Genomic DNA, 13,262 nt, shown 5'->3' on the forward strand with positions numbered 1-13,262 from the left:
TAACACGTCATAAAGACACAGGATGTAGAACAGAATTTAGATTACTTTAGAGGTATTCTTTCCTTTAAGACATTTAAGACAATCAAGATAAAAGTGTTTTATTCAATAATTGAATGATACAAAACATACACATGATACTGTGCTGGGCATATTTCATCTTAATATACTTCCATCTGAAAGAACATGTTAAAGGAAAATTTTTTAAGATACCTTATTTTTACTGAGTCTTAACTGTACAACAAGCACTGTTTTAAGTGCTTGCAGATTCAACTCATTTAATCTTTATGTAGAACCCTGTTATTTTCTATTCTTAGACCCCTTATTACAATATAAATTGAGAAATGGAGAGGATAAGTAATTTGCCTAGAGTCAGGGACAGAACTTATATTCAAATCCAGGCTGCTTAGCCTGTAAAAGATAAAGATAGTGATAAAAAAAATTTACTGGAAAAGAGAAGTCAACAGAACCCTGGTTTACTTCTGGTATTCAGTATCTGGTAAATGTTGAAATTACTGTATTCATGCTCACTGATTTTATAATCTCTTGCCCCTCTCTAGAAAATAAACACCATGGGAGCAGACTCTGTCAGCCTTGTTCAGAGCTGATCCCCAGTATGGAGCACATCACTGGCACTAAGTGGGCACTCAATAAACACCTGTTAAATGAGTGAATAAATCAACCCAGGGAGATCAAAGAAGGACACATTGAATTCAACTTCTCAAGAACATCAGGAGGTTTGCATTTATTATGAGTAACAGAAATTCCTGAAAGTTTTGAAAGGGGAGTAATACAAAGAAAGCAATGTTCAAGGCTGATTAAATAGAGAAAGAAGAAAACAAATAAAAGAATACCATTGAGAAACCATCTTTAGCAATCATGGTTTAAGATCATTGGTAAAAATTAACGTGCAAATTTTTCCTGCAAGCCTACAATGGACCCCAGCCATTTGCTATATAACACGAGCAGTCTTTCCTTGATAGGAATTAAATGCTCATGTAAGGAAAACAGCTCCTTACCAGTTGGCTAAAATTCTTAATCAAAGGCTGACATGCTATGCTTTCATTTCCTAGGTTTCTTGGTAACCAGGCAACTTTGGTTTTAAATTGTGCCATTTCCAATTTCATAACTCAACATCTTAAAAAAGAATACCTGCAGTCTTCAAATTGCTTATTTTACAATTAAACCAATGTAATAAAATTCTATTTCATTAAAAAAAGAAACATTGATTGGTAAATCAACTGATCAATACCACCTATGTCTCTCACAGAGGGAAAAAAATATTTTGAAGAACTAAACCTACTTTAAAAGATAAACAAATTTATCTCCCTGGTACAGAATCTAGAAACCTACATATGAGACACATTTTGAGTGACTCCAGATTCCACCCATAGTACTTAACACTATTAACATTAAAAGAAGTTTGGACAAATATGTTTTTTCACTGCTATTCAACAAGCTGCCAATTATGAACAATGAATGCCAATGGTTATTTTGAGAACCAAAACACCAAAAATGTATTCTTGGTTTGAAACAGTTCCATATATCTATCTGATCAATGGCATTTACAAAAGTATGTGCTTTCTTCTGTTTTGGTTGACAATGAACATTAAGATATTCCTCAAGATAAGAAAAGACAATGTATTTTCAAAAATGTCCTATTTGTTATTAAACGTTACAACAGCTCAGTAGATTGCTGAGCTGATTAAATGAGATAATACGTATGAAAATAAACCTTGAAAAGGATCAAGACAGTATAATTATTAATGGTGTCCCTTTAACAATTTTACCAACTTAATAATAACAACTGCTCTTTTTCAGAAGAAGATAGAGACTTCACTTACATCAGCAATAATGTATAATTGCGTTATCTGGCTTTGAATTACAGATGCATACAAAGAGGTCTTGACAATAGTTATGGCTGAATGATATGGGAGAGACTGGAAACTCATTGATAAAATAGACTATCTTTACATAACAAACATATTCAGAAGAACTATTTTACTTTCACCTACTAATTTCAGTAGGTTGCCATGCAAAACAACTTGATGGGATCTCCGAGTTTTCATTTTAAATAAATCAAGAAGCTCATTGTAAAAGTACGTAACATTTAGTGCTATCTTTAAAAAATTATGTAGACAACATATTAAACCTCCATAAACCACAGAATTTCTTAAAACTTTGAAAAATGCTCCTAGTCAAAAAATATTGCATTATGATCTTTTTTATTTTCACTAATTTTTAACAAATACAAATTTAAACACTGATTTAACTTAAGATTATAAGATTATAATGAAAAGAACATATTGATATCAGCCCATCTTGAGAGTTTCTAATCATTTTGATTTAAGCTTTAGCTTTCATGCTGCATTTCAGTACACATAGGCCAAAAAAATACAGAAATGAAGTTAGTAGAGCTCATTATTAGATTAAATAAGAATAGAATGTAGACAGTTTTAAAGGAAATGTTAAGTTCCCAGTCTACACTGAGAGAGCATAAGTAAATTCAATTAGACAGCATTCAGAACAACCAGAACACAAAACATGTTAATAATAAGTGTAATACAATAATTTTTCCTTTTGCAAAGTCCATTTAAAGCATAGTCATTTTCAAACTTATGCTTCAGGATGATAATGGGAGACACATCAATAGTACTATTACACTTTTTTCATTAATGAAGAAACCAAGCCCTAAATGTCCATTCCCATCCCTCCCTTCCAAAAAAAACCACTTCCACGTTAGTGAGAAAAATAGTATTAGGACTCATAGCTTCCATGCTTCTTTCCATTTGATAATACATCATCACACCTTGGGAATGAAATTACCTGAAGGTGATGTGGCTTTGATATCCTTGGAGGACAGCGGGGCACACTGTTTTTCTGTTTAAAAAAAAAGGTTGGGTTGTCTAATTGGTGATTCACTACATTATACTAATCCCACCACAAGATGCTGCACCAGATGCCAACTGTGGTCAGCATCATTTGGCTTCTCTATCACTGGGCCGCCGCCCAGGGGGTATTACAGCACTGGGCTTAACAGTGGCACCTAGCATGCAGCAAAGTCATTAACAATAAACTGAAGATACTATTTTTACACAGGTGGGAATTTTCTCTTTCAATGATGTAAAATCGACCAGTGACTGACCTTAGAATTAAGCAGACTACATGGCTGAACTTAACAAATAACTAGAAGAGATAGGGAAAAGTCTTAAGCCATGTCCTGTACACAATATGGATACAAAATTTTATATATATATATATATATATATATATATTTTTTTTTTTTTTTTTTTTTTTTTTTTTTTTCGGTATGCGGGCCTCTCACTGTTGTGGTCTCTCCCGTTGCGGAGCACAGGCTCCGGATGCGCAGGCTCAGCGGCCATGGCTCACGGTCCTAGCCGCTCCGTGGCACGTGGATCTTCCCGGACCGGGGCACGAACCCGTGTCCCCTGCATCGGCAGGCAGATTCTCAACCACTGCGCCATCAGGGAAGCCTCAAAATTATGTATTTTTTCAAATTAGTTGAAAGTCACTACATATTTGTAACAAAACCACAGGGAGGCTATAACCAAGAGAATTAAGAGAGACAGAGAGAAGAGGACTACTTTATTACAAATCAGCCCATGTACCCACTTTGCACGTTGACCTACATAAAATTTTCCATTTTTACTAACTTCTGATGGATAGATTTAAACAACAGAATTTCCAATAAGCATGGTTCCTACTGAGATATCTACAATGAATGTTAGAAGTGATCTGGTAAAAAGACATGATATGTGAATGGTGATTAGGTAACAAACTAAGTATTTCACACCAAATTCAGAGGAGTCCTGGAAAAATAATCTTTCTCTGATACACAACAGATAGAGCCCATTTTCAAAAGAACAATAGAGGACTCATTCCACCTGCTTCTTTTTGGAGAAAAATTATGTGCAAGTAAATCATAACAAGAATTACTTTCAATGATAACTTCCTATAAAATAAAAGGTTATGTGAGGTATTGAAAGCAGCCAAACTCATAGAAGCAGAGAGGAGGAAGAAATGGAAAGTTGCTGATGTGTATAAAGTTACAGTTGTGTAATATGAAAAAGTTCTAGAGATCTGCTGTACAACATTGTACTTACAATTTACTGTACTGTACATGTAGAAGTTTGTTAAGAGGGCAGATCTCATGTTAGTGTTTTTACCACAATAGAAATCAATTGATCAATCGGAAAACCAGAATGGGATATGCAAGAAGAAAGATGATTCAGGATGTACCTGGATACTCAAAATCTAGAATTTTTTACTAGAAAAATCAAAATATCAAAAAATCTCCATGAAAGTACTTTTGATAACAGCACTGATCAAAAGAAACTTCCAATGTTCAAAACTAAAATTAAAGAAGAGAACAAGGATTCCAAAAGCCAGAGTTCTTCAAGGCTGACAGACAAGACACTCCAAAACTATGCTTTTCTCTCTTAAACATCAGTAAGCTGGCTTTTCTAACACTCTTCTAACTCTTAAAGCATAATGGTGTGGGAGGGAGCACAGAGAAATCCTATGTCAAAATCAGTAAAAATTTTTTGAGCACCTAATCTGTGACAAGCATTCTTTTAGGTGATACAGGGGTGAACACAAGAGACAATAACATTAAATAAGTAAATAAACAAGGTACTTTCAGATGATGACAAACCTCTAAAGGAAGTATTTAAGGTGACTGAATAAATACTCACTGGTGTGGAGACAGAGGATAAAAGATCTGTTTGAGATAGGGTGATATGGAAAGGTTTCTCTTGTGGAGGTAAAACTTACACAAAATTGAATTGAATCTCACTGGATTCTGAAGTTAATGAATTTCAAAAGTTTAAAACTAAAACTTACATGGAATTACATGATATGAAAAAATGTATCTTAAAATACCTGGCAAACAATATGTCACCAATGGAGGAAGGAAGGGCACAAGGGGCTCTAACTATGTTTGCAACTTCCTGTGAGTCCATAATTATTTCAAAATAGAAAGTTAAAAAAAAAAAAAACTTACGTAACTATTACTGTAATTAACAATGAGACATCTCCTCCATTTAAGATACTCTTCATTATTTCCCTATGGATATAAAACTGTAAAGAGATTTAGGAAAACAAACTTCCAATGTAGAAAAATGTTTTTCTACAAACATGCAGATTAGGTATTCATAAAGACAGCAACAGCGAACAGAGGATAAATAAGCTTTGGATCTTTTTTTTTCTAATCTAGGGATGTCACTCAAAAAAGAAAATGCAATGACAGGAGTCAACATGTGACAAAGAAATTTCCCTTCATACTATCTATTTAAAATAGCTAAAAAGGCATAAAACACAGAAATCTTATAGTTAAGACAAACTTTTCACTTGTATAGGAACAACTGAGATCAATAAAGATTAAAAAAAAAGGATGAAATCCCATTCTGGTGGAGAAGGGAAAAGACAGGAAGTTTACCTTTAACTATCTTGACCACCTCTCACCAGACTTGCTTCAAGGACTACAAATATAATTAAAACTGCCTCACTGAAATCCGTACATCAATTCATATAATGTACAGCTTCTGATTAAGAGATTTTGTCCTCAATCTAAAAATACTTCAATGGCTGTTGCTCCAAAGACTCCATAATGGGCCCCCCGTTAAAGATGGAAGGTTGAGCACGTGCATTTCTCTCTTCTCTGTCCTGAAACCTCACTGCTATAAACTGAATTGTGGCCCCCCAGAATTCATATTTGAAGCCTTAGTTCCTAATGGGATGGTACTTGGAGATGGAGCCTTTGGGAGGTAATTGGGTTTAGATGAGGTCATGAGGATGTGGCCCTCATGATGGGATTAATGCCCTTATAAGAAGAGACACCAGAGAGCTCTCTCTCCTGGAGGTGAGGCCACATTGAGAAGGTGCCATCTGTAAGCCAGGAAGAGAGATCTCACCAGAAACCAATCATGCTGGCATCATGCTCCTAGACTTTCAGCCTCTAGAATCGTGAAGAAAAATTCCTGTTTTATACTGGTCTATGATATTTTGTTATGGCAGTCCAAGCAGACTAATATGCCCATAAAATTGTTGTTTAAGGATTTTTTGTTTGTTTGTTATTGGTGGTATGCAGGCCTCTCACTGTTGTGGCCTCTCCCGTTGCGGAGCACAGGCTCCAGATGCACAGGCTCAGCAGCCATGGCTCACAGGCCCAGCCGCTCCACGGCATGTGGGATCTTCCCGGACCGGGGCACAAACCTGTGTCCCCTGCATTGGCAGGTGGACTCTCAACCACTGCGCCACCAGGGAAGCCCTTAAGGATTTTTTTTAAAAAGCATAAACCCATAAGAACAAAGAAAATAGGAAAGGTGAAAACAACTACATTTGGGATACTAAAATAGCAGAGAAATTAGTGGGAACTGATTTAGCAGACTCTAGAATCTTAACTTAAAGCAAGTACAAGGAAAATACAAAAGCAACTGGCTACAACACAACCTCCAAGAGGCTCAGGAATTGGTGGCACTAAGTACCTTTAGAAGCAGAAGTAAATGTGGGACTGTACACAGAAGGACTGGTGAAGTCTGTGTAAGAGCGGCTAGACCCCCAGATCCCCACTATGTGGGTACTAGAGATTTATTCACTAAAAAGAAAAACAGAGGATGTTTGGATTGGGGTGGAGGGGGGGACAATGACATTACACCAGGCACCGTTGTGGGCTCATCATGAAGATAAAATAGAAGTTTATGTATTGATACTAAATGTTGAGGGTCCTCAGACACTGGCTTCTAAAATGTTCAGAGTCAGACATATACTAAGTAAAGACTGGACATTCTTCTCTGGGGACTGTCTAGCTCAAGGGAAAGATGGTCAACAGAACGGCTCAGCAAAATGACCCTAGGCTGAGGCACAGGCAAGCTCCAGCCACAATTACAAGGCTACCCAGCAACTTTCCAAGGTTCCATTCTTACACAGCAGTAGAGGGCCAAGGATGAGACACATGAGGACATTCTCTAATATAAAAGACAGAGACAAAAATAAAGTAACAAAAAAGATTACCTGAAAGAAACAGACTGTGGAGGAAGATAAAAATCTGAAAAGAAATTTTAAAAAAAGAAAAGAAAAAGAAACCTCAGAGAGTTAAGAGAAGCCATGAAAGAAAAACAAGAAACATCAATAAAAAAGAAAAAAAAAAACTCTCAGAAATTAAAAGTATCATGTTCACAAATGGGGAAAACAAACAAACAAACAAATCTACGGAAGGAATAGATGGTAAAACCGAAAAGCTCTCCTAGCAAAGAGAGTAAAAAGGCAAAGATAGAAAATAAGAGAGGAAAGATAAGAAAATGAGAGGGACAGTCTTAGGGGTATATGTGATAAGAAAGAGAAAACAGAGGGGAGGATATTATTATATAAACAATTCACAAACCTTTCTCAAAATTAAAGGATATGAATTTCCAGACTAAACAGGTCCAGTGAGTACTCAGCATAATGTATAAAAATAGGTCCACTCCAAGGCATGTTATCATGAAATTTTAGAAGAGGAGGGCCAACAAGAGGATTCTAAATGCTTTTATAAAACACACACACACACACACACACACACACACACACACACACACACACACACAAAATACAGGCCAGAGAAAGAATGGAGAATTTAGGTAGCTTCAGATTTCTCCCTAGGAGTATAGGAATCTAAAATATGATGGAGAAATGATTTTTAAATTCTGAGATTAAATGATTTCCAATCTAGAACCTTATATCCACCGAAAGGAGGATAAATGTAATGTGATCTGAGAGATTTTCCAAAATCTTGAGAGTTCAACCTAGGCTGCCTGGAGAAGGACCCACTGACCATGTTCCCAGAGGTACTGCACCCAAGCTCAATTTTCTATGACACTCATAGCTTCCACTCCCTGTGGGAGGGCCTGTAGCTTCCCCTGGGCCCCCAAGTCTCCTGGAACTAAACAGCTAGCATTCTCAAACAACTCCTAGAAACATCCAATGAGAACTCAGATTCAGTACTCAAACAGCTTAGATCACAAATGGTGTTTCTTCACCATTAAGATTGCATTCATGCTCTGGGTGGGGAATATCCCAAGCACACTTCTGTGAGATAATGAGGGTGATGGATCTGTGCCTTCTTTTCTCTTGTTGAAGCCTGGTTCTACAAGTTCCCCTTTCTGCAATAAAGCCATCCCGTATGATGTGATAAAGTTTGTTCTAAGCCCTGGTACCTGAAAGCTTGTCACCTTCCTTGGTTAAGGGGAAAGAACTCATTTTATATAGCAAGAGTCAAAGGAATTTTCACTCACAGATTTCTAAAAACAAAAACAAAAACAAAATCCAAAAACCAAAATAATAACTGTCCTGCATCCTTTTTCAGGAGGCTGCTGGAAAAGATATTTTACCAAAAATGAGGAAGTTAATTTGAGAAAAAGATGACATGAAATTCTGGAAACAGAAGCTCCATCCCAGAGAAGAGGAAAGACATCCCAGGATGAAGTGAGTGAAGATGAAAATGTGACAGCTGTCCAGATGGTCTAGAAAGCAACTACTACAGATTAAAGAAGACCAGAAGGTTCTGGAAGAGCTATTTGCAAGAAGATGAAACTGACAGAATATCTGATGTCTTCAATGATATTGGGGGAAATTCAGAAAAACAGAGGAGTAGGGGAAGAATGCATAATGAAAATGTAGAAAACTAGTCTTTTTTTAAAAAGGCAATTATTAACTCTGATAGAGGTAGAGAAGTTTTCAAGAAAGGAAGAGTAATCAGAGTATACCATATGGCTCATCTTTGTATGTTTTCAGTCACAATAATATAATGAATACTGATCTAATCAAATTATGATAGAATGATATGGGGATATAGAAGTGAGAATCTGTGGGATAGTGGTGGTGAGTTTAAAAGTCTCACTTCTCTTGTGGTAAGCCTGGAGATGGTATCTAAATATGAAAAATCAAGGGCACACAGTATAAGCACATTAGAGACACAGAGGTAAATATCAAAAAAAGTTAAGAGACATAGCAAGTCAGTGTATCTTAGGAGTGCAAAATGAGGATGAACCAGGATGATGGAAGGGAAATACTGTTTTTAATAAACCTATAAACTATTTGACCCTTAAAACCATGCACCTATATACTTTTAAAACTAAAAGTAAAAACTAAATTAAAAAATAGGATTATATAACAAAGGCATTACTGTTACAATTGGAAAGATAATAATTCAATGGGTGGAAATGATAAGTGATTTTTCAAAGAGACAATAGAAACAAAACTTAAATTATTGATTTCTTGGTCTAATGCTTCAATAGGAAAGCTATCACTCAAACAACCACTAAAAACCAAAGCAACAAGATAAAAATTAAGATAAAATCCTTCAAACATATTGCTAATTTAGAAAATGAGTAATGGTAATTAAAATAAAAAAATCTTATTTTACAGTTGATTAAATGGGATGATACTTTATGAAGTTTAAAATTACCTAATTATGAGTAAGAATAGTTATTCAGGCAGCATTTATAAAAGGCCTACTGTGTAAAGCACTGTGGTAAAGACTATAGGTTATATAAAGACTCATAAATAGTTTATGGTCTAATAGAAAGATAAAGATACATACATAAACTCCACTCATGAAGCTGAGTAGTTAAGAAGAGAAAACTTTTCCTTTGATTAAGGGAATCAAGAAACATTCTATCTAGGAAGTGTGACTTAATTCAAGCTGAGAAGATTTAGATGTACTAATATGGGGGGAGATGCTCCTTCCTGAATGAAGCATCACAAGAATAGAAAAAAGAGCACAGACATGTTTGGGACTATAAGTAATGCGCAATTTGGTTGAAATATAGAAAAAGGAAACAAGAAATAAAAAAGGGTATGCAAAAATGTGTGGGTATATATATGTATTTCCAGGTCCTGAGTTTGTGTTGAATGTCATGCTAGGAATTTGGATTTTGCTCAGAAGGAAACAGAGTGCTGTTAAAAGGGTTAGGGCAGGGGTGGTAGTGGTCCAAGGCAAGTAGCCTTGGGTAGAACTACTCCACTTGAGAGTAAAAGGTGCTGATACCAACAGAAGAATGTGACAGTAAGAATGGGAATGGGGCTTGGTACTAAAATCCATGTGCTTAAAATCAGGTCAATTTTCTGTTAGATTTCGACAACACTTTTACCAAACTGTCCATTCAAATAAATTAGTTTTTGGTGGTTTCTGTAAAAATACCTGTGGATTTGTTTGATGCTCTCCTTCGAATTTCTGTCACCATCAGTCGTGAGACTTGTGTTGTGAACTGCAGAAGATCAGAAAATTTTTCTGTCATTGTATTTGGCGGAGCATTTCCAAAGACCTGTGGATGAGAAAAACAATTTTAATACAGCATTGTCAATTTTTTTCTTTTATTATGTGCTTTTCAAAGTGTGGTATGACTTGAAAATCAAATAAAAGAAAGTATGCTTGCATAGTGACTTCGATCTGAATAAGTTTAAAACATAACTCTTTCAATAAATCCCATCTAACCACATTTTTTTACACATGTAAAATAATTTGTTGAATGAATGATTAAATAAACAAAATTGAAAGGCCAAAGACCCGTTATCTATAAAATTTAAATCAATCTTACTAATAAACTTTAGAAAATATAATGTTTCTCTGAAGAAATCTAAATTAAGAATTTAGAGAAAAGTGGTAAGTTCCTTTGATGGCGAAAAGACGTATCAGATGGCAAAAGCAAGGACTTATCTAATGCTAAGTCCTGGCTGAATACAGAATTTACTAAACTCCTACCTCAGAATTTCTGAATTCTAACCATAATAATTCCCAAAACAAGACTGTTAACGAAAAGACTAGAATAAAAATGAATGAGAGGGTCATGAAATACACTTGTCTATAAAAATTTACACTAGATGAACTTTAGAATAAATCTTTTTTTTTTTTTTTTTTTTTTTTGTGGTACGCGGGCCTCTCACTGTTGTGGCCTCTCCCGTTGCGGAGCACAGGCTCCGGACGCGCAGGCTCAGCGGCCATGGCTCACGGGCCCAGCTGCTCCGCGGCATGTGGGATCTTCCCGGACCGGGGCACGAACCCGTATCCCCTGCATCGGCAGGCGGACTCTCAACCACTGCGCCACCAGGGAAGCCCAGAATAAATCATTCTTAAACTGGCATGGGTTCAGCAAAGAGAATGAAAAAAATAAAACCTGGACAGACTGTCATAGGAAAAGAAATAGTATTATAATAGCTATATAACTGGATGCATCCTGGAATATTGTTTTAAAAAATGTTTTTTATAGTGGGACATTCCTGGTGGCACAGTGGATAAGACTCCATGCTCCCAATGTAAGTGGCCTGGGCTCGATCCCTGGTCAGGGAACTAGATCCCACATACATGCCGCAACTAAGAGTTCACATGGGGCAACTAAGGAGCCAGCAAGCTGCATTTAAGGAGTCTGCCTGCCACAACTAAGAAGCCCACCTGCCGCAACTAAGACCCAGCGCAACCAAATAAATAAATATTTTTTAAAATGTTCTTTACAGCTAAAAGAGAATTCTGTGTCTCCTAAAACTATTACGATAGCCCTCTATTGTAATATTAACTAAACAATATTTTGCACTCTTATTATCTGTTCAAATGTCACTGCAAAGGGAGGAAACGTATCTTATTGTGTTCCTTGCCAAGCTAGCACCCTGCCTTTTACAGGGATGTTCCCTGAATATGGCTGTTTGTTTGTATGCTGCCTGCCCCCACGACCAAATTCTAGAAAATGTTTAGGTAGCATATGAGAATATAAACAAAAAGGAAGAAAAAAACCAAAACCAATCAAATAATAAAACCAAGACTAGGGAGGTAGACTGGGGAAAAAAAAGTCTATATTCGCCATATTTTAGTCACGAATTTTGGCTCAAACATACAGGAGAGAAAACGTCGTGAATTACATGGCTCACAATATCCTTAGGTAAGGAAAACATATATTTAATGAAGTACCTCTATTCTTCATACCATAATGTAAAGATTTTCTTCCAAGGACCCTAATAAAAGGATACAACTTATAATATCCTTGTAATAGGAATGTTTCTTACATTCTTACAATAGACACCATGTTTCTTACAATCACCCTCAAATTGAGCTGAAAGTACCAAATAAATGATAAATCAGTTCTTCAGGTTATACTTTTAGCCAAGTAGTCTGTTCTTTAACTTGACACACAATTTTAAATTATCTCAAAGAACAAACTGTTCTTTTCAGGAACTCCGCAATTAATTGTTTTTCTGCTGAGATTTTGATAAATGTTATGTACTTACAGTTAACCTATGTCACCGGCTAAATACCCATAGTCTTTAACAAACAAATTGGAGATAGATTAGAAATTGAGAAGCCTCAATTTTAAATTTGAGGATACTTTCAAGAAGGACAGATTCTACTTGTCACTCTCTCTTGAAGTTTTTATTAAATACATTTCTGTGTCTTAGAAAAATAAAAAGAATGGCCAATTTACGGAACCAAAAATATCTCACAGACTTAAAAAGTATGCCCAGTAAGCACAGCCCTGTCAGACCACATTAATATCAAACCAAAGCAATTTGGTTACTAAAATCAACCTGGCTTGAAGTTCACAGTTGATTACGACAGTTTATTCATTCCTTTCTTTCCTCCTTTTTTTTTCCCATATAAAAATAACATATTGCAACTCAAAGTGCATCTTTTAAAATAAACCATCAACTATCTTTAACAAATAAAATACCTACACCATTTGGTTTCTAGTGATGAACGACACATGCTTGAATAGCCATTCTACTTCCACCCAGATATGAGTATGTAACTGCCTAATGAAGGTGTTTACAAAGCAATTGTATATTTTGCTCAGGCAATTATTAAGCCTTTTGACAAAGTGATTTAAAGTAGATAAGTATTCCTATTATTCAGAATATACTGATGTATATTTTGCTAAGAATTATTAAGCACTATGTTATTCCCCAAATGAGTAAGACAACTTCATAAAATAAATAGCTCTTTTCTTAGCATAAACATATGGTTATTCAAGCAGTCTTCATGCTGGGTGGATAATACACTGTTAAAAATGCAACTAACTTTCCATACAAATCCTGATATTTACAGCTTTATTTTCATAAGGAAATTTTTTTCAAAAGCTGTGCTGCTTGAATTGACCAAGCCAAAAGTTACAGAAAAAGGACCATGTCCTACTTGCTAATCTGAAGTGAACAACTACTGCTTCTTTAACATAAACAATCTTTAATCTAGTGATCCAACACTACTGATTGATTCACTCTTTCAT

At 35.7% G+C, this 13,262-nt stretch overlaps 1 protein-coding gene across 6 annotated transcripts in view; it reads right to left on the reverse strand.

Moving 5' to 3' along the window:
- WDFY3 (WD repeat and FYVE domain containing 3) overlaps positions 1-13,262 on the reverse strand; it is a 283,768-nt gene that overhangs the window by 153,934 nt on the left and 116,572 nt on the right. For all 6 annotated transcript variants that reach the window (XM_059066368.2, XM_067035987.1, XM_067035985.1 and 3 more), the window contains one exon: positions 10,196-10,319. In XM_059066368.2, coding sequence (XP_058922351.1) covers positions 10,196-10,319 — 124 coding nt within the window. The remainder of the gene's footprint in view (positions 1-10,195; positions 10,320-13,262) is intronic.

This window comes from Kogia breviceps, chromosome 6 (assembly GCF_026419965.1).
Source record: "Kogia breviceps isolate mKogBre1 chromosome 6, mKogBre1 haplotype 1, whole genome shotgun sequence".
Taxonomy (NCBI): Eukaryota; Metazoa; Chordata; class Mammalia; order Artiodactyla; family Physeteridae; genus Kogia; species Kogia breviceps.